The sequence below is a fragment of the Haliotis cracherodii genome, unplaced genomic scaffold, assembly GCF_022045235.1.
Source record: "Haliotis cracherodii isolate W230 unplaced genomic scaffold, xgHalCrac1.p SCAF_2, whole genome shotgun sequence".
In the NCBI taxonomy this organism is placed as follows: domain Eukaryota; kingdom Metazoa; phylum Mollusca; class Gastropoda; order Lepetellida; family Haliotidae; genus Haliotis; species Haliotis cracherodii.
This window is the reverse complement of record NW_027266275.1, coordinates 16,465,633-16,488,845: the sequence shown is the minus strand read 5'-3', so window position 1 is coordinate 16,488,845 and position 23,213 is coordinate 16,465,633. Positions and strand designations below refer to the sequence as shown.

The window sequence follows — 23,213 nt, the reverse complement described above, 5'->3', positions numbered from 1 at the left end:
TGTATGTTTACTAGCGGGGCAATTGGAACATTGTGTGTATGTTTACACGTGGGGTAATTATATATTTATATGTGTTTACCAAGTGGGGTTATTATACAGTGTGGGTATGTTTACACATGAAGTAATTATACATTGTGTATGTGTATGTTTACACGTGGGGTAATTATGTATAGCGTGTGTGTGTTTACCACGTGGGGTATTTATACAGTGTGTGTATGTTTACACATGGAGTAATTATACAGTGTGTGTATGTTTACACATGGGGTAATCATACGTTGCGTGTGTTTACACGTGGGGTAATTAATTATACATTGTGTGTACAATATACAAATGAATGTATCAAATAGAAAGGGGGTGCCATAAGAACGGTATGTGTCACCTGAAACAAACAATGATGTGTAGTGAATAGTGAAATGTGAAGCTTAGCATAAAAATATCATTCATAAAACTATTTTTCAGAGTTATAATTATTAACTGACGGTCGGTCAATAGAAATTGAGCAGATTTATCCAAGGGGCATAACTCTATATTTCCGCGACCCGCCTTCATATCTGTGATGGGTTCCACTGTTGTCATGCGCAGCCAGATATTACCACATGTCTAGTAGGCAGTTATCTGTGTCGGGTCATGGCCCTCTCTCATCGTGTGTACATGACTGACTAAATATTGTGAAAGCAAACCTTACGGCGGACCTCTGTATTCGATTACCATACGCTAGTATTTAGCTGTTACTTTTCAGTTCCGTGTTTCGACGTATCCTCGGCCTGCAGTCACAGCAACATGCTGTGACCCTGTTTGACATTTATCCTCTGACCTGTTCGTGAAGGAGAGAACAGTGAGAAATAATATAGTGTATTGTACTGTGTTGTGGCAATGGCAGACAACGAAGTAGATGTGTCGGATACTGACATCCATGGGAAGGTATTACAAGCCCTGAAGAAACATTCTCATTTGGCTGATCTGCAAGTAGGTCAACACGACTGTTAACCCTTTCAGATGAACATGTCACCTGTGGTTACCCTAACCATTCATTCGTTCTTATCATTTATATCTAAATGTCACCTTTCGCTTCAAGTGACTCGTTAGAAATATCTGCCAGTAACGTTAGCTTCTACAATTGGCTACACATCTTAATTTCTTTTATCAACTGCATCTGCCTTGTTCAATTACCACCCAAACTGGGTCGGTCGTGTAGTCTAGTGGTTAAAGCGTTCGCGCGTCACGCCGAAGACCCGGGTTCGATTTCAGACATGGGTACAATGTCTGAAGCCAATTTCTGGTGTTCCCCGCTGGATATTGCAGGAATATTGCTAAAAGCGGCGTAAAACCATACTCACTCACTATCACCCAAACTGTGTACACTATTTCATTAAAGTAAACAAGGATTTTGGATCATAAACGAAAACTTCGTTATCCCAATTATCTTTCAAAATCGTTTCCGGTCTTCGTTTTCTTTCTTTCGGAAACGGCAGTCAGATTGTATCTGTATTAAACGGCAGTCAGATTGCGTCTGTATTAAACGGCAGTCAGATTGTATCTGTATTAAACGGCAGTCAGATTGCGTCTGTATTATTTACTAGGCCAGGTGTCATTTTTGCCAGTCATGTGTTGTGATAAGACATGATACGGCGGGTCACTGCATCGCTCTCACATATCGCACACACACGTCGTGATAGTCATCCCCTAACATGGGATCTATACAAAGCGACATCTCACTTATAACGAGTGGGTGGTTGAGTGAGTGAGTGAGTGAGCATGGCTTTACGACGTTTTAGCACCATACCAGCAATATCACGACGTGGCAAACCAGAAATGGGTTTCACCGCTTTCACGCATTGTACCCATGAGGGGAATCGAACCCGGACCTTCGGCGTGACGAGCGAACGCTTTTACCAACATGCTACCCCAGTGCCCCCAGTGTACAGGCAGTGGCCGTTTTGCACTAATTATGTAACGGTTAACCCTCCATGAGAGTTTTTAAATTCCCTCTCACCATTTGATTTTTCAGCTTTGATCATCTTCGATTATCCAGGGAATTATATATCCATTCGGTTATGTTATATACTCTGGCCCCATGCACCACAATATTTTCGCTTCTGAAGTGACGTTATTACCTCCATTCCCGTGCTCATGAATGGGATTAATAGTTCATTGGATGGCTATTTATAGTGTCGTGCCATTCGAGTAGGGCTCCATACAATGACATTTTAGTGACTCTGTTCAAGGCATTTATCAAACTAGAATGGAGACACAATACACTACATGTTTGAGGACGGTTCATTATATGAATCCGTTGTATTGAACGAAACACGTGATAGTTAAGTTGTGTTACTATGTTAATATGTTTTTGCAATAAAATACTATGATCAGGTCTGCATTGCAGTGGGCAAAGGATACATCCAGTGTGAAAGTAGAGGAGATCGGTGACGGAAACCTGAACGAGGTGTTCCGAGTTTACCCGAGTGAGGATCCAAACAACAGTGTTGTATTGAAACACGCACCTCCCTATATCAAAGTGAGTTAACACGCAACTTCCGGTTCTATCTGAGGTCAGCAAGCATGCTGCATGACATTGTCATGGTGTGTGTATCTTCCATTTGTTCACCATCTATGCACTCTTCAGACAAACTTATATTTAAACCAAGTTCTATCTCCATCCAAACTATCAAAAATTCAAATCCTTTTATCATCACAAGATCCTAACACTGTACTTAAGTTAGCTAAATACATTTATAATGCTCATGTTGAAAAAAAAGGCAATCCAATGTTTCACAGACTGCATGTACCGTATTCGACGTAATAAGCTCTCAAAATTAGAAATAGGGGCCTCTTTGTTGGAAAAAAGTTTGGTGAAAAAAAACAGAATTGAAAGATAAATTTCGTGGTTTATGCTGACAGCCTGATATGTTTAAGTACGACATGTATTTTTCTAGAATTTAATTGCCCATAATTAAGGGCGCATATAGCACACGAGTGCGTATTGTACGCGAATAAATAAGTCTTGTGAACATTGATCAATCGGAAGGAGTGCTAATTGGGATTGTTCACTAGCCAATATAGTAGCAAATATCGCCGTTGGCGCTTATTAGAGCGGGGCGCTTGTTATTATATTCTGTTCACAAAGGCCTGTGGCCTATACGTATTGAATAAAACAAATTGAATTGAAATTGAATGCAACTGCTATTTCATCTTGTAGTGTTTAGGTTATTTATCCTTTTCTCCAAAATGTATATTAGAAATGACGTTGTTGAAAGTGTTATTGTTTTTAAAACCGTTTTTAACTTTTGCAGTGTTTGGGGAAAGATTTCCCGCTCCATGAAGAAAGAGGGGAGCTTGAATACAACGCTCAGTTCAAGTTTCACAGTATTGCCCCAGGGAGTGTCCCTAAACCAATTTTCTACGACAGTTCCTTGAGAGTCAGTAAGTAGACACCAAGTAAACAGAATCCTGCCGACTCCTGTGCATCTGATGGTTTCTGGTTGTGCTGTACCTTCTTCCTGAGGCAAGAGAGTTCACTGACTTTAAAGTTCCAGTTTCCGCACTTGCTGAACTAGGCTGGTATTATGGAGTTCTATTTTGGCTGGACTAACGGGTCTATGCAGAGTCCAATCAAAATCGCGTAACGAAATCGACATCCGGTTCGTAAACTGTCGTGCAGATTTCGGACGATTGTTGGATTTGCAAAACATGTGCACGCCAACTTGACGTCAACAGATATTTACCTGTTCTTTTCATGTTTTTAATCAAGGTGCTCACGTGATTGATGCACTTCGCGATATAAGACTCTTTTTATCACACTAAAGATCTTGACTGGGCGCCGCAATTTTGTTCGAAGCAAATACAAGTGATATGAGAGGTGGAATCTGATTGGTCAATAGGAGAGGCATAGAAGGGACTTAACTCGTAATAGCCACTGGTGACGCTACGATCGAGCCAAGAAATTCCAACCAAGTTCGGCAAGGGTGGAAACTGGACTTTTATAGTGAGTTGACTCCCTTGCCTCGGGACGATGGTGTTGTACAGGAGAATGTTGTACAGTCATTTTAGCACAAAATGAAAATTTATAAATAGCTCAGAATTTATATGGTGTTTCGTCATGTTTATTTGATTTAGTTTTAAAACACTGTTTGAATCTCATTAAAATCAGACCTTTAGTTCTCGCTACCGCTAAACAAAGATCTGACTACATCCCATTAGGGGTCACGTCAGAACCACCTTTGACCCGACCAATCAGAGCGTCACTTACCAGATTATGAAAGAGACGGCCAGAATGTGATTTCTAATCATGCAACCTCGAAAACTTTAACATGGGGTATTCTGAACGATAGTTACGGGTTTAACGACGAATCCTTACAATCTAGACCATCTATTAGCCATTCCAGAATGTTTTTGTTTGTTCAGGTTTCAAATTTGTAATCGGGAATTTGTCAAATTATGTTTCGAAGCGTAGTCGCCAATTTGAAATTAGCGCCGTAAAGCACGAGAAAGCTGCCTTCTGATTCGTCATTCCATTGGTCGGTCAAAGTTCGCGCAAGGTAGGTCTGACGTGACCCATAATTGGATGTCCTCAGATCTTTGTTTAGCGGTAGCGGGAACTAAGATGTGAATTTAATGAGATTGCTGTTTGAACACTCTTGAATACTTGTATTCAACTGAATTTGAATATATATAACTGACCATTACCGAAGGTTCGACTGAAACATGGTCAAGACTGGTTGTCTAAATAGAATTGGACGAAAACTTCCAAGCTTATAGTCGAAGGCGATATTAGGTAGCTCGTGGATGAAAACGTAAGGCAGATGTTAAGGCCAGGATATTATTATGTACATACCTATACACATTTATATAGATGAGTTAACGGGGGTGTATGTTGTATGTATTTGTTGTTACGTCTTTGCAATCAACGTCGTGTCGTAATTCAGGGATACGACTGACACTGTCCCTTGACGTTAAAATCTTCATAACATTTTATTATTTCATACCATTTATTTACCGTGCCAGTGTGTATGGAGGACCTCCGTGACTACGTCATCTACCGCAGCTCCCTCATCAGCGGCCATCTCGACGACGACGCCGCCCTCAAACTGGCGAGAGACGTGGCCGTCATACACAGAGACACCCACGTCGCCAACATAGGGGAGGACGCCATCAAACAGCTGGATAAGGAGTTTCAGTAGGTTTTGCCCTATCTGACGACACTTGCTATATATGTGTATATGGCACGATACTTGAATGGAGTAACTGAATGATTCTCTTTTGGTCGAACGATGATTTGCTAGGGTTAGGGGCGTAAGGATAGTGCTTTAAGTGATCGCTCACTCACTCACTCACTCACTCACTCACCAACTCACTCGCCCACTCACTCACTCACTCACTCACTCACTCACTCACTTACTCACTCCACCCACCCACTCACTCACTCATTCACTCACCCACACGAACATTTTTCGCTCACTATCCCTATACATGTAACAACGGGCAACATTGATAGGTTTGATCTGGCTGTGTATTCCTTACAAAGAATAAGAATTAGCATGAATTGTTTCAGGAACCCTGAAATGATGGACCTGACCGAGAGGTATATATTTACGGGGCCCTTCTCGCCAGATGACCCTACCAACAGATGCTCCCCGTCCTTGAAGGCCAGGCTGGACTGGGTGTACGGGGACCAGGAGGTGCTCCGGGCGGCCGCCGAGATGAAGAGGGTCTTCCTGGAGAAGAAGGAGGCTCTGGTTCACGGGGATCTCCACACCGGCTCCATCATGGTCAAAGACAAAGACGCCAAGGTGAGGCAGTCTAAGTGTTTGTTTGTTTTTTGTTTAATGCCGCACTCAGCAATATTCCAGCTACATACGACGGTTGTCTGAAAATATTAAAATCACACAAACCAGTGATCGATATCATGAGCTTCGATCCACGCAGATGTGATACGATGACATGCATCAACCAAGTCAGCGAGCCTGACCACCCGATCCCGTTAGTCGCTTCTAACAACAAGCATGGGTTGCTGAAGACCAATTCTAACCCGGGTCTCTGCGGCAAGCATCGGTTGCTGAAGACCTGTTCTCTACCGTATTTCCACGGGTCGGGGAACACCCAAAATGGGCTTGACATATTGTACTCATGTTGTGAATCGAACCGTGCCCTCGCCAGGTTTCAGCTTTTTTCTATACTTTCCGTTTCATGTAATTCATATTATATTCCCCATGGGTTTCATTTGGTCACCAGCAACGTAGACTTGGTTGATCGCGTGTTAACCTACCCGGTCGCGTGTTAACCTACCCGGTCGCCGTGGCTCGTCGCTCATAATACCCAACTTGCACTGCTGAAATACTGAACTTGTCTGGTGCTGATTCGAGTATTAATTCGATTATTCGATTATTAAGTCCTCGTCAATCCAAGCGCAATTGATATTTTCATGAGAATATAGATGTATACTGATATATAACATACCTGGCTTTATTAGGTGTTTGACAGTGAGTTCAGCTACGTGGGGCCCTGCGCCTTTGACGTTGGCGTCCTCGTGGCCAACTATATCTTCAACTACTACTGTCACCTACTGCAGCCTGACGACAACGACAACCGCAGGGTGTTTGCTTACAGGGTGGTTGAGATCTGCAACAAGACAGGTGATGTTTTCAACAATAGGAACCCAAGGAAAAACTTATTGTGTGTCATTGTCCTTCGCTGGATCAGTCACAGCATGGTTCCGTCACTGACGTGTCTGATCCAAACTTGATCATAACGGGGCGCCGTGTTGCGGCTGCGGTGTTAAATAACATGCATTCACCCCCTCACCAGTGTGCATCTTACCATAAAGGCTCCTTACAATACTAACACATTATATAACTCAGCCCTGTCTGTTCAATGCTCCAACTTTGTGGATCACTCTGATATAGCTGAAAAACGAAACATCCCATGTACTTACTTGCCTTAGATGATGACAGTTTAAAGGGGTGCTAGTTTAAGGTCATTTGACAGATTTTTAATAAAGGCAACTTAAAACCTTCTTGTGTATTGCAGTAAACTACGTTCACGCTTATAACGAACTGATTGATATAACGAACTTATTTTTTAGTCCCGGCCACTTCCAGTATATATGCTTATAACGAACTACGGTTATTACGAACTAAAATTAGGAGTCCCTTTAAATTCGTTATAACCGTAGTTTACTGTACCTGTAATGTTCTGAGTAATCAACACAGCAGGTAATGCTAGCCCTGGAAACGGGCAACAGGGCACGTATGACTGACCACCTAGACTAGACATGGTCATCAGACCTCTTCAAAGATGTAATTCACTTAATTGCTGAGACATTATGCAGTAGCTTGTTTTAATGGTATACTAAAGTACTAGTAACATCCTCGCTTTACGGATATCGTTGCCATGTTCATACAGTTGCTGAATATTTCAAGCACATGACGAGCGTTACCGGAGACAAGGAGACCTACCAGGCCGACTTCATGTCGGAGTTGGCGGGATTTGCTGGCTGCGAGATCGTCAGAAGGTATGTCTTCGATTGTTTGTTGTTTAACGCCACACTCAACAATATTCCCACTATATGAAGGTGGTCTGTTATAATCGAGTCGGGGTGGTGGTTCTCGTGGGTTCCACCGAAGTGGTAGATGTCTGAGACCTGCATCACTTCGTGTTTTCCTTCCAAATTAAGCTGACACGCCGTGATATAACTGGAATACTGTTAAAAGCGGCGTTAAACCCAACCACACACACTCACTACAATCGAGTCGGAACCAGACAATCCAGTGATTGCAAGCATGAGCCCAAATCTACGATGACATGCATCAACCAAGTCAACTAGCCTGATCACCCGATCCCGTTAGTCGCCTCACGCCAACCATGGGTTGCTAAGATCAAGTCATTAACGGTAACTCTCGTATTGGCTTCTGTACAAATTATAGAACTATGTTATTCTTCCCAGGTTGATAGGCGCAGCTCACGTGGCGGAGTTCGACGCTACCCCCCAGGCAGAGGTTGACGCCCTGGGTGCGGGGGTGAGACTGCTGAAGGCCCACGACAGGATACACAGCATCGGCACCCTCATGGTTATAGCTCTCATGCTGGCCTGAATCTCCTTCCTACATGCATGTAACATACAGAATGTATGCCCTTCAACGATGCAAGGACAATCATCTCAGGGATGTCGTCATCTTCCCGAGGCAAGAGAGTTAACTGACTATAAAAGTCCAGTTTCCACCCTTGCCGAACTAGGCTGGTATTATGGAGTTACATTTTGGCTGGACTAACGAGTCTATGCATAGTCCAATCAAAATCGCGCACCGAAATTGAAATCCGGTTCGTAAACTGTCGTGCAGATTTCGGTCGATTGCAGGATTTGCAAAGCATGTGCACCACCAACTCGTTGGCAGCAGATATTTTCCAAATCTTCTCATGTTTTTAATCAAGGTGATCACGTGATTTGATGCATTTCGCGATGTAAGACCCGTTTTATCACAATATAGATATTGATTATCGATCAGATCGTCCTGACCGGGCGCCACCATTTTGTGTGAAGCAAACGCAAGTGATACAAGAAGTGGAATCTGATTGGTCCTTAGGAGAGGCATAGAAGGGACATAATTGGTAATAGCCACTGGTGGCGCTACGATCGAGCCCACTAATTCCAGCCTAGTTCGGCAAGGGTGGAAACTGGACTTTTAAAGTCAGTTAACTCTCTTGCCTCGGGAAGATGAGATGTCATATACAAGCTGACAGGGACTATATATGTAGTATTCGGTATTTTCTGTCACTATATTGTATAAAGAACAAACGTTTTAACACGTGCTTCATGTTTCTCTAGATCTGTTACTGTTGTTAGTTCATGTGGAATTAATTCAAGTGTTTAGACATGTCCATCTTGGCGAAGGAGTTGCACGGGTTGTCCAGTCGCATAAAGCGCCGCAATTTGATGTGCAGAGTTGCGTCCCTTAGTCGTGACAGAAACATTACATCCCTGTTTCTCCCTGATTATATTTGTTCTCGTTTCACCAAATTGGTAAACGTCTAAAACTTGAATCACTTCTGGCTTTCTTCCTACAGTAAGCTGACAAACCAATTTAACATATACTCTTAAATGATGTGTTAACCAAACTCATTCATTCATTTTGGGCATAGATAGGCTTGAACTATTAAGTGCCCATACATCCCCAAGGCGGATCAAGGATTTTGAAAAGTGTGGTGTGTGTGTGTGTCTGTGTGTGTGTGCCTCTGTGTTTGTGTGTGTGTGTGTGCGTGTTTGTGTGTGTTTGTCTGTGTACCTCTGTGTGTGTGTGTGTGCCTCTGTGTGTGTATGTGTGCGTCTGTCACTGTGGGTTTGTCTGTGTACCTCTGTGTGTGTGTGTGTGTGTGTGTGTGTGTGTGTGTGTGTGTGTGCGAGCGTGTTCATGTGTTTGCATATATTTTCGATGTCCGTGTTACCACCGCGACTGTTTCAGTAACAAAACGACCCATAGATCACGATGCAATGTCAAGCTACTCTTTTACTTTCCATGCCACGGTGCACTAAGCAGCATTTTTTGTGTGTTGTTTTTGTTTCACTCTGTGGACCTTATTTTTTTCATTTAAAAATACAGTTATCTTGTTGTTTTAGTTCGTTCACCTATCGTATATGGTTTTGAAAATAATATCCGTAAACCGAGCAAATTAAATAATCTGACCCAATTCTGATATCAGGGCAGTGCGGTGGTACCCTTTTTTAAGATCACTTTGTTGTTGTTGTTGCTGTTGCTGTTGTTGTTGTTGTTGTTGTTGTTTAACGCCGCACTCAGGAATATTCCAGCTATATAACGGCGGTCTGTAAATAATCGAGTCTGGACCAGACAATTCAGTGATTGATATTATGAGCATCGATCTACGCAATTGGGATACGATGATACGATACGAGCCTGATAATCTGATCCCACTGGTCAAGATCAATGTATAGTTGACATGCAGGGCAACGTCATACAAAAGATAGCCTTGATCTATAAAGTGCCCATACACTCCCGAGGCGGATCCAGTGTGTCTATGGGTCTGTGTGTTTGTGCTTGCATGCGTGCGCGCTCACATAATATCCAAGTGGCGAAGTGGCTTGGACCCAGGCCTCAGTTAAAAGTAAGGTGTCTGAAACAGTATCGCGAGTGGACCCGTTTGTTTATACTTGTCTTTGAGCCCTCTGAACACTTGGAAAGAAGTTCAAATGTTCAATAATAAAAACAACATTTTAACGCCCTGCCCACACCTTCCCTAAATAATAAAGACGACAACCCCCTATATATTATTCATATACAGTTGTTAGTCCGGTAGGGCACGGGCGTGTCTATGTACGTCTTTTGGTAGAGCAGGTAGACCATACAAAGATAGACTCTCTGGGTAGATCTTTGAGTTCAAATGCAGATCAACGTGCTTACAACGATGGGCGATGCCATTCATTTTCATGATATTTCAAGCTCTTATTGTGACAAAAATGAGTTTTGTTGGGTGGAAAACGCGCAGGCCTTTTAATCCATCCATCCATCCATGTGACATTGAACTTTTGCTCTGCTCCCTTGCTGCATATATAGTCGAGGCTTCACACGCGGAATTTTGTACCGATTTTTACAAAGACAAGATGACCTTGTGATTTCTAAACTAGATAGCTGATATCACAATAAATACATCATATACAAAATCATGGCTAAAAAAATATTAATGTTACTTCATGTGTCGTATACGGATCGAACGCGCTACGCACATCGCACATGTGATGGTCATTGTAAACTAGACTATTTGGCGAGTTACCTCCCTTATCCAATCTGCGCCCCCAAACTGGGTCACTCCGCTTTGTTTACCCATTTTAATACCTCCCATAAAACAACAACGAACCTGCTGTAAATGGAGTCTTAAATCTGTCACAAACACTGGCACACGAATATATGACGACAAACAACAGGACGTACTCGACAATGATATCGCCCTAAGGGATTGCCTCATGCGGACATTTAAATTGGATGTGTGGCTCACGATTTACGGATTTAAATGCAAACCGTGTTTGATTTGCTAGTTCAGTAGGACGTCTTCGCTGTACAGAATGGCTCATTCCAATACGTCGGGTGATTCATCCCAGATACAAGACAATGTGCTGAAAGTTGTCACGAAATATTCACATTTGGAACAATTACAGGTATGATCGAGTTTGTGGAACATCCTGTTAACCACTTCTGTGTTGGGCTAAACACCCGAAATATATTCATTTGATTCTACGGTATACACCTGTTTTAGACATCCTTGTAATTTATATGTATATTACAGGAAATAAATGGTTGGCAGCTGGCTTGAGCCAGCAGTGCATTGAAGGCACATTAACAGTCGAAAAAAACAACGGAAAGTGGAATTCATTCGATCTGTTCACAGCTGGTTTTATCGATCTCGGTTGTACAATCCGTTTGATCATGTGTGACTGTTATTTAATATGTGTGGTTCCGCTTCACTTCTAGTCTTTCCTCTTGGATTGGTCGTGTAGAAGTTCACTGATGCGAAATACCGGTTTGTCTACGAATTTAATTCACTGTTAATTGCGTCTACGAGTTGGCGGTGTCTACAAATTCACCGCATCACTGTTCAAAACCATGAGGGGTATCAATTTATGCTGCATATTATGACCATGTTTCAGAAAATTGAATTAACTCGGAATTTAATCATTCTCGTTTTATGAGCTCCAGCATGACATCGTTTGTTGGTTGTTAACATATTATTTGATGAGAGTGTTTGTTGTCAGTAACGCGAATCAGTGAATGTTTGGTGGTATTCGAGAGACAGCTGTTGGAAAACCTGATGTATGAGAGTGATTGTGTACCCAAGTGTGTGTTGTAGCGTGGTCCGGCAGCTGCACATGGCACGATCAACTAGCCGCCATTGAACACGCCCACATACCGGGTGATATCGGTGATATATGAGCTGGTATAAAGTCGTTGAAGCCAGTATCTATTGTGGTCAGTCTCGTCAACTGTTTCTTAAGGCCTCAACAAATTGATTATTTGTTATTCAGAACAAAATGTGGATGAAGATAACGAATGTGGTCTTTTCTTCATCCTTTGTTAGTGTGTATGTTTATTGGTTAAACTTAACGCCGCACTCTGCAATACCCCAGCTATATGACGGCGGTTTGTAAATAATCGAGTCTGGAACAGTGATTGATATCATGAGCATCGATCCACGCAATTGGGATACGATGACAACCAAATCAGCGAGCCAGACCACCCGATCCCATTAATCGCCTCTAACGACAAGCATTGTCCCCTTTTACGGCGAGCACGGGTTGCTGAAGACCTATTCTATCCCGGATCTTCGTGGGTCTCATTCATTTTTAATCGACATGCATTGCTTTGAGAAGCTTTCTTTCTTGTTAATATCCCATCAACAAATGGAAAAATGAAGATTAAACATTCTTCACAATATAGTGTTCTATGTGAACCGTGTCGGAGAAAAATATGACGTCTACACATTATTAGAGTTAAAAATAACCGAGTTCATTAAAATCGTTGCCCGTGAAGAGATCACTCGTTTAATAAACATACAGCTGTATAATACATTGTGTAATACCATAGTGCGTGCTTATGTACTGCGGGAACAAGTTTCACGAACAAATATTGAAAACTCTCAACATCCCTGGTCTTATTCAACGACATTGCGCGTAGAGATGATAGTTCGTTGAGAGGAGCTTATGCACACTCGATGACGTCACATGGTATTGTGGATCTTGCTACAAGATTACACAGATTACGTCATAGGGTATTGTGACGAGATTGTAAACATTGTGATGCAGGGTCCCGTTCTACAAGGCGGTCGTAGCACAAGTTTTGACATGTTTGAAGTGTTATTCTGTTAAGTTAAACTAAATTATGCTGTGGATCGCGTAGATGCCTGCCTATCTACACACGGCAGTGAAATTCTAAATCAGTTATTAACGACAAGCAAGAAATAAAATACTAAACTCGCTCCCGTGTAATACCAAGTCCATGAAAATCGTGAATAATCGCTTTCACTCGTCAAATACCAGACCTATTCACCCGTTTCATAAAATTGATATTACACGGGACCTCGTTTAGTAATCTTTATATGTGTACTAGTGCTAATATCACTTCACTCGCACCAGTGTATTGTTGACGTCATCCGGACCGCATTGTTGACGTCATTTGAATCGTTTCGTGACGTGAGGTCGGAATGACGTCACACTAGAAACCACGTCATAACTGAAGATTATTGACGTCATTCGAAATTGTACTCTAAGATTTCTGTCATGATAAGTGCATTTTGGTTAAAGGGGAGCTCCAATGGCGTAATACTGATTTTACGAAACTCGTGTAGGAATATTCACCCATTACCATCGCTCCCGCTTGGGAAGTACAAGAATTCGGACTCTCGTTTCATAAAATCAGTATAACATACATTCTCGTATGATAATCTATATTTATTACATATTTGCTTCATTTGGATATGTATTACTCTATATGTTGAATCGCGAGCTACGAATGGTGTACCAACAGCGTCTTTTTTCAACGTTGAACTTAGATAATGTGCAATAATAAATATATCACTACCCTCGTCCCCGTGACGTGTCATTACAACAAACAATTTCAAAACGTTAGATACGTTTCGCTCGACAGATACATTTTGGGATATACTCGTAATAAAAACAGTATCTGACGAAGGCGCGTATTGTAATCTATACATGTCTTTTCGCTTATCTTCACCCACAGTGTGCACCTTAATGACTGTACAAAAATTGGTGATGGAATGCATGTATTTGTTTCCCGCTCGCTCGGTATATACCTCAGTTCTGATATTCATTTCGTTTGGTCTGTATGACTTACACCCAAGTAATGATCTCAATTCAAGACTTTGGAGCGATGTACCAGGAAACCATTAACAACACCAGGCCCCAGGTGTCATCACAGACAACTAAAGATTCATTTACCACAGTTTTTATGTTGAATTCTTTCACCTGTATACGTCCTCCGTGGTCTAGTGGATAGCGCGTCTGTCAACGCGACGATAAACCCCACACTTCACAGTAGGGTACGCAGGAATGAAATTCACACACTTTATCCATATGAGTGAGTGAGAATGGTTTTACGCCGCTTTTAGCAATATTCCTGCAATATCACGGCGGAGGGCACCAGAAATGGGCTTCACACATCGTACCCATGTCGGGAATCGAACCCGTGTCTTCGGCGTCACGAGCGAACGCTTAAACCACTAGGCTACCCGACCGCCCCCCGTACAAGGAACGAAACCTGGTTGTTAAGCGTGACGAATGAACGCTTTAGCCGCTAGACTACCCTGCTGCCTTTGCAACTCTTGAAACTATCGTCAGCAGACATGTTCACAACTGCTGTAGTACCTTCATTTGAGAAAGTAGTTTGTTTGACAAGAGATAGACCCGTGAAAATCGGGGCTGGAATAGGTCTCTAACTTGGGGATCCCTTTCCAGGCTCTCCTACATTAAGTAAAGCTATAAACATTTCACGCCCCGAAAAATTCACTAGTGTGACATAAAGCAATGAACTCGCTCGAGTCTTCACATTGTTCAAAGTGAGCGCTGTGTTCTGCAATACTGAAAGCGGCTTAAACCATATTCAGTTTGGAACATTTTGGCCGCACAGTTTAGGATGGGAAACACCAAACGTTTTCGGCCAGCTTTCATTGAGACTATGAGTGATTCCCACATTCAAATGGACGATCGTGACATGAGCGGCTGTGAACAGTGCTTCAGTTATATGGGACATGGTGCTGAATCATTATCATGGCAAAGCTGGGATTCGAACCCACGGGATTCTAACATGCCGGGTGGAGCTCCTCACAGCGAATTGACGTGCTGCCACATTAGGTATCATGTAAAACCCCATCTGTCTCACACATACACTCTCGTCGTGTTCTGCTTTATTTAGATTGTGCAGGTCTTGGATATTCACCGAAAATGAAATAAATTGCCTCCGGATATGACGACTTGTATCGTGAGAAGAATAGCGACCTACAACTTTAAATGAATATTTCAGCGCCAGTATGAGACTCTTGTCGCAAGTTAATCAATCTCCACATATTTTCAGTGGGCGGGTGACATTTCCAAGCTGAAAATAGTAAATGAGGACAGAAGCAACGTCTTCAGGGTCTACTTTGACGGCAGTGACAGCAGCAGTATCGTCGTACATGGTGCTACACCAATGGATGCGGTAGGACAAGAAACAGTATTGATTATATTTGAAACACAGTCAGTCATGTTATATGACGAATAATTTAATCAAACAGTTAAAGCCCTTATTGCGTTACACTGCAAAATGGAATATAATTTTCTAAAGATTAAATATACGAACCTAATACTCAAAAAGTCATTAAGTATAGACAATATTGCGTAACGACATACTTACAAAATATTGAACTTTACGTCGAGTGTCCTATAACCTGTTTCATGTTAGTATAACGTCCATTTGCTGTTTCGGTGATGCATATGTTTTAACCTTTGCATTGTATTATGAACAGAAAGAACCACACAGAGACAACGCTCAGTTGGAATTTAATGCTCTCACCAAATTCGACAGCCTGGCACCTGGAAGTGCAGTCAAACCCGTCTTCTATGATCCGGAATCCAAAATATGTAAGTAGTGCCGAAGTATTTCCGTGAATATTTTCATTGAACTATATTAGTCAAGTACAAGAATCGTGATGCAGCACCAGCTCCAAACGAAAAATAATCCTCAAATTACGTCATTCGATTCTTTTAATTGCAAAGCTTTAACAGTTTTTAAGAGTAAAATTGTGTATGTTTCTAATAACCAGTGTGTACAGAGGACCTCCGTGACTACGTCATCTACCGCAACTCACTCATCAGCGGCCATCTCGACGAAGACGCCGCCCTCAAACTGGCGAGAGACGTGGCCGTCATACACAGAGACACCCACGTCGCCAACATAGGGGCGGACGCCATCAAGCAGCTGGATAAGGAGTTTCAGTAAGTGGACGTTGATCTTTGTCTTTCGTATGTACACATTTACAAGAATATATATACTTTTCTTCTTCATGGTATTACCTTACATCACATGAAGTAGCGACTTAAGGTGTAAACAAACATTGAAAACTCTTAAATCAAACTCCAATATTTCCATATATGGTGTAAGACAATGTACGTCTATGTTCGGGAGTGGTTAAAGGTTCTCACGTCACAGTGTTCCATATTTATTGTACAAGTCTGATTCCAAAGTATCACGGCATGATAGCTGCAGACAATAATAGTAAGAGAATAGGTCTGAATTCCAAATCCGTTTGACTTTATATCAATTTACTGGAGTTGATGTAATCAAAATGGCAAGTTGACCGCACATACACAGCTATTGTGATGATGAACTCCTTCACGAAAGAACAATGAACACTCTCGCTTGGCTACAGAAATGCGACGACGTTAACGATACGCGAGCAGCTTTTGTTCACGTCACCCTTCACTCCCGGTGACCCCAGCCACCAGTGTTCCGACGCGGTGAAAGCCAGGCTTGATTGGCTTTACGGGGACCAGGAGGTGCTCCGGGCGGCCGCCGAGATGAAGAGGGTCTTCCTGGAGAAGAAGGAGGCTCTGGTTCACGGGGATCTCCACACCGGCTCCATCATGGTCAAAGACAAAGACGCCAAGGTGAGAGAAGAAGCGTCCTCCTGTTACTTCCGGTCAATAGATGTTACTTCCGGTCCTGTTCCCTGGTTTGAATAAGTTTGTATAGCTGCTCTGCTTTTACTCAGGATATTAACTGGTCGTTTATATAGCGACAAATAAATGTATAGTATTTTGTAAACTGTAGAGTGATTGACATTTTTTTATGGTTAGATGAAATGCTGCAATCTCATTAAAATCAAATCTTAGTTAAAAAAGCGGGTAGCGAGAACTAAGATTTGATTTTAATGAGATTGGAGTTGCAGTAACATGCTATGGACAAATGGGTGTGTTGACCCTGCAGTTACAGTTATCTAGAAGTAAGATTTAAGAAAGAAAAAATGGAATAAACGTTAGGGAACGACTATTATTGCAAAGATGGCCGCTTCCATCTGACAGTTTACACCTAACTAAATGTTCATATGTTATTCTGAAATGACACGCAAGTGAAATTATAAACACATTCACTCCTAATCAGAATGTACACGACTTGGATGAATAACTGACGTATATTTTTCATCGTAGGATTACGAAGTTGAATGGTCGCAATGTTGGTGTATAGCCATAAATATATGAAGAGATGTTGTGTCCGTGTAAACGTATAGTTCGTGTTTTGGGCCGCCGGGAAACCGCGGGAACTCTATGATGGTATAGTTTATGATAGAACCAGTCTCTGATCAAACTGATTAATTGTAATGGAACTGATCTATGGACCTAGACTGTGTATTTGTGCTCATATTGTTCGTTGCATGCATGACCTCCAAGTCGAGACTATGCGTGATTTACCATGAATATGTTGCTTATTGTTGCCATGATTTGCGACAGATTACTAACGCTGGGTGCAGCTACGTGGGACCGTGTTCCCTCGACCTTGGCCTCCTCGTGGCCAACTACATCTTCACGTACTACTGCCACATCCTCTGCCCCGAGGACAACGACAACCGCAGGGTCTTCGCTTACAGGGTCGTCGAGATGTGCAACAAAACAGGTGGGCCCCAGCCCCTGAAATGAACCATGAGCCGCAATGGGGTCCTACAGTCATGATGTAACGTCATGTCTTGACTGTAGGACCCCATCGCGGATCGCGGCTACTGAAGTGGGTTTGTTGTTTTGGTAGAAAAGTCTTAATGTTACATTAATTCTGATAAGGATCAGATGGTCTGACTTTGGAAAAAAGCAACATCAATTTCAATACAAACAATTTCACTGTAAGATTATATCTGGCATGTATCATTTGAATGTAAGTTTAAGCATTGCCATTTCGGGATATAATGAGTATGTGTTTCTGGACTATTATGTCAGTAAATTGAACTTTCGTTTATTATTCCCAACAGTTGACGAATATTTTAAACACATGACAAGCGTTACAGAAGATGTTGAAATCTACCAAGCTAAGTTTATATCTGAGATGGCTGGGTTTGCTGGTTGCGAGATAATTAGAAGGTATGTGTAACTGAATAATCCAGTTGTAATACTGTCTGTTGTAGGATACAATTCAAACTTCAAATTAATCATTAAGATTTATTGAATATGTTGCTATGTAACAGTAGCAATGCCAACATTGCCATACTTACTAAATGTCAAGTATTAATTTGTATTCTTATGGGATATATAATTCTGTCTGTACATTTGTGGAAATTAATATGATCTAGTAAACTACACTACATGTATTACGATTTAGCATTTCACTCCCAAGATGTGAACATATATTATTTTTTTTCATATGACCAAACGATTACAACACAACCGTATGGTGCATGCCTGTTTAACCCTGATCAATTGTTACTACAGGTTGGTAGGCCCCTCCCACGTGGGTGAGTTTGACCACACCCAAGATGCTGAGATCGATGCCCTGGGTGCAGGGGTGAGACTGCTGAAGGCGTATGACAGGATACACAGTATTGGGACCCTTATGCTCATAGCCCTAATGCTGGCCTGAATCTCTGTATCACACTGGTCTGTGACTAAACACCAGAATGACATGTTCGCAACTCTTAGTTAAGCCATTTGAGCAACACTATGCTAAATTTCTGGTCTGTGACTGAACGCCAGTATGACATGGGAGCAACTCTAAGCTAAATCTCTGGTCCGTGACTGAAAGCCAGTGTTCCATATAAACAACACTATCCTAAAACTCTGGTCCGTGACTGAAAGCCAGTGTTCCATATAAACAACACTATCCTAAATCTCTGGTCCGTGACTGAATGCCAGTGTTCCATATAAACAACACTATCCTAAAACTCTGGTCCGTGACTGAAAGCCAGTGTTCCATATAAACAACACTATCCTAAATCTCTGGTCCGTGACTGAAAGCCAGTGTTCCATATAAACAACACTATCCTAAATCTCTGGTCCGTGACTGAAAGCCAGTGTTCCATATAAACAACACTATCCTAAAACTCTGGTCCGTGACTGAATGCCAGTGTTCCATATAAACAACACTATCCTAAATCTCTGGTCCGTGACTGAAAGCCAGTGTTCCATATAAACAACACTATCCTAAAACTCTGGTCCGTGATTGAATGCCAGTATTTCATTTGAGCAACTAAGCGTAATCTCTGGTCCGTGACTGAATGCCAGTATTCCATATAAACAACACTATGCTAAAACTCTGGTCCGTGACTGAGTGCCAGTATTCCATATGAGCAACACAATACTAAATCTCAGTTTGTTGTGTTGCAGACTGTTGATATAGAAACGAATATCTATTGATAGGTACAACAATAAATAAATTGCAGCTGTGATAAACAGTAGAGAGGTATGGAGTTCCAGCCTACTTCAGCATGGGTGGAAAGTTGAATTTTATAGTTAGGTAACTCCCTTGCCTTGGGAAGATGAATACAAGTAGCACTGTAATCAGTTCATATCAGTTTCTGTTTCCATTAGGCCTAGTATGCTTCAGATATTGTCAGTCCAGACCATGTAGTTAGAAGCCAAAACATGAGGACGAATGAGATGCACATGACTATCAACTTATTTGTGTGAGAGTCCATCTGACTTTCTGTTATGATATACCACGGACCCATTTGTACCACAGCTTTGAATTGAGTATGATTCAGATAACTCATTGCATAAAATAGCCATCAAAGTAACCCACATTCATGTGGAAAAGACGTGTGGAAAGCTAGTGATCTAGTTGATCAAAGTAGAAACAATGGTGAATGGGTCTTGGGTATATGATGTAAGAATGGAGATATAATATGCTGGAACATGTTACATTGTAATACACAGAAATATTAATCTAAGTTATTTCATCCATGACACTTCATCATCATATTAACAGTAAAGGCCAGTTCAAGTTTTCAAACATGTTTATTGTTTTAGTTTAAGACACTCGTTAAACAGACAAACAGGTGAATCCAAGATTCTACTCTCGTAGTCTATGATGCCTTGACCCATTAATCTAGTTCTCTCCAGTCCATTCACAGTGCAGACTTACTGGACTAAGCACTGAACCAGTAGACCATGTATTTGGAAACTGTCTTCATATTTCAATCAGGACGAAAGAAGCTTCCACATCAACATAACAAACACAACTGTTCCACATAGCTTTTGACATAGCTAATTAGGTTATGTTAAGCAAGTGTCACGGAAAACAAAGCCCATGAGTACAGCAATGGAGCTGACAAACTTTAAGAATCATAATCAGGGTGAATCTGGGATTCCTACCCTTGGTCACCTGTTCCTGGCATGGAAAAGGGATGTCCGAGTTCAACAGACAACTCGGAATGTGTGTTAGTTTTTAGGATCATGTTACAATTAAAACCACACAATGTACTTGAAATTTATTTTATTTTATTTGTCATATTTTTGTAATATAAACCACTTTCCAAGGTATTAGCAAGTCAATTATCTGCTATAATTCTGCCACACACTATCAAACTGCACAGTCATCATGGCCTAGAAATGTCTACAATGGCATCAACAGAACAATCACATATACAGATTATCATGAATATGATTATTATGACTGCATTGGAATAAAAACAATCACAGATTAAATGAGTGATGTATCACACAACATAAAAAAAGCATTCATTCCTATGAACCTTAAATAACCATTTACATAGTTGCCTTACAAACAGTATTACATGGAGTACCACTAAATAAGTCTCCCATTATACAAGAGCAACAAATATATTAAAACAATGTTGCCTAAACAATGTAGTTTTCCATATGAGATCATAACATACCTCTATGTTGTTATGATAAATACCTTGGACCCAACTGCCACCATATCTGTTTCGAGTTGGTATTTGATTGAAATGGCACTAAAAATAGACACCCAATACCTATCAGTACTTCCATGATTAATACAAGAAGCAAATCACTAATACCAGTACTCAACTTGACTGTTGCGTGCTGTCTCAAATACAGCTTGCATAAGGACTTCCCTCCCTGTCTTAGTACTCAGGAAAACATCATTTTGAACAGAAAGTTCATTTTTGCTGTCTTTCGATTCTTTTATCAAACGCCACATTTTCAATGAGTTGGGAAGAGGCATTTTGACTAGTTGTTGATTTCAAGTTCATGAGCTAAGTTCGTGGTAAGAGAGAGGGGGTTTTATGTAGCAGACAAATGTATGTCCAGTTTGCTCAAATGTAGAGAAGATGCAGAAAAAAATATACTGCATCCTTTAGGACTCACAATAATATTAATTGTACCTACAGCGCATCAAGAGCATTTATTGGTGTCTGTTATTTCATCAATCAATCATGACCACAGTCAACAATCACACGATCATTGATTCATTCCAGGCTCTAAACTAATTATCAAAACGTACAGTACACAACACCATTTCATTGCCTACATGACCCTCATTTTGCTAAAATTAATAATTGGGGGTCCCCTGGACCACCACTTTTGTAAGTCAAGGTAAAACCATGGAGATACGGTGACGTCACCTCTGAAATGGACTTGTGGTGGTGAATGGGTCCTGGGTACTTAATATAATAGAATGGAAACATAATACCCTTGATAACTGAGGATGATGGCAGTGACTCATGCCCTATGTTCCAACTCCATGGTCTTCTTCCCACTATGTACAATATGAAAGGCCACAACTGTTGCTTGAGCTAACTACCAACAAACCCCAAATGTCCAGGAACGAGAGAAAAAAGATCATATGAAATTCCTAACACTAGGAAATGCATATTCATGTGTAGCAAATATTTAATGAAATCATATAGAAGCACAACATTTTTGTGAAACTATGATACTTATGTCTGAAAATGAGAAAAGATCCATTCCCATTTCATATTGTCATATCCATAATTTGTATCATCAAGGACAATTGGTATATCAGGAAATAATACTGATGGAAACAAGGGAACCAATTGATATTCGATGGAAATACTTTACTTGTGTTTTCAGTACAGATCCTTCAGATCAATAAACACACACGTTAGTGTAAGGTGTTTCACAACACCGAAAACAACCTGCGGTCATCTCTGGCACATGGCGGTCATGCCAGTGTTTCAACTTTCCTTCTGTCACTACCAATATATAAACACATCACCTTCGTCCATAATACATTAGTAATAGGATCTTTATCCCAGGTGGCCTAACATCCTCCTTAACATTCATTGTTCCCAAGACAATAACTGTGACAATAGCCAATTGTGTTCCCTTCTTTCTATACTTGTTAAACTATACCCGATACAAGTCAGTCCTAACATTGCTGGTTTGTGTGAATCACCTCCATAGACAGCTACTGTACACAGAAGATTCAAACAGTTTGTTAAAACAAATCTAAAAACTAAATTGCTTGGTGTCTTGTTGTTGTTTTGAAACCTTGAAGAAAATCTCATAAAAATTATTGTGGTGTTAGGTGTACATTATGAGGCATAATGATGCCACATTAAACAATCAGCACTTCCGTATGCATCTTCAGGATTTACAGTGTTGTTGGATTTCATAACGTTTGAGGATTCAAACTACCTAGACGTGACCATGAGACCACTACACATAATAATAAGAAATCTGGATGGCATCACGACAATGAATCATGACGTGTATGTATATTTGAAGAACATTAAATCAAGGCATAATATGATGATGTAGTAAAGTACAATCAATTTTGTGTTATGCGTGACATTTTCATAAAAAGTATTCAAATAATTTGGTGTATGTTGTTTTTCTTACAAGAAATGCATTAATTCATATTCATATGATCCTACTTGCAACAATGTTTTACATGTCTTCTTAATGTGGGATAAGAAAATTATCATTGCCTTTGTTAAACCAGGCGTCCAATTGGTCAGTAGCTGTCTTGTATTAACCCTTATAAGTCCGCTGACAAACCAGCTTCGACATTGTATAACATTGTTTGATATGATGTCACTTCTTCACCTTGGCTCAATTAGCTCCCAGGAGGGCTATAAGATAGATGTAACCTGACACAAACATCCTTAAACAATATGAATTCTTTGCGTAAACGTGTAAGTATAAACACATGAGCAACAAAGCTGCAGGAATATATGAGATAAACATTCCTGTACACACCACAAACTCTAACGATGACAAAGTCCAAGGGTGGATCCAG

General features: G+C 41.0%; 2 protein-coding genes across 2 annotated transcripts; both read left to right on the top strand.

Moving 5' to 3' along the window:
- Positions 1-566: 566 nt before the first annotated feature.
- On the top strand, positions 567-8,206 carry LOC139468759 (methylthioribose kinase-like). Its single transcript, XM_071250890.1, has 8 exons — positions 567-966; positions 2,384-2,515; positions 3,291-3,420; positions 5,002-5,173; positions 5,549-5,786; positions 6,467-6,629; positions 7,399-7,507; positions 7,940-8,206. Exons 1-8 carry the CDS (start codon positions 874-876, stop codon positions 8,085-8,087), a joined length of 1,185 nt encoding a protein of 394 aa, XP_071106991.1. The 5' UTR covers positions 567-873; the 3' UTR covers positions 8,088-8,206.
- A 2,518-nt stretch (positions 8,207-10,724) lies between these two features.
- Positions 10,725-22,832, top strand: LOC139469882 (methylthioribose kinase-like). The gene is made up of 8 exons (XM_071252203.1): positions 10,725-11,158; positions 15,084-15,206; positions 15,514-15,628; positions 15,811-15,982; positions 16,417-16,654; positions 17,495-17,657; positions 18,004-18,112; positions 18,461-22,832. The coding sequence occupies exons 1-8, from the start codon at positions 11,066-11,068 to the stop codon at positions 18,606-18,608; spliced, it is 1,161 nt and encodes a 386-aa protein (XP_071108304.1). The 5' UTR covers positions 10,725-11,065; the 3' UTR covers positions 18,609-22,832.
- Positions 22,833-23,213: the final 381 nt, after the last annotated feature.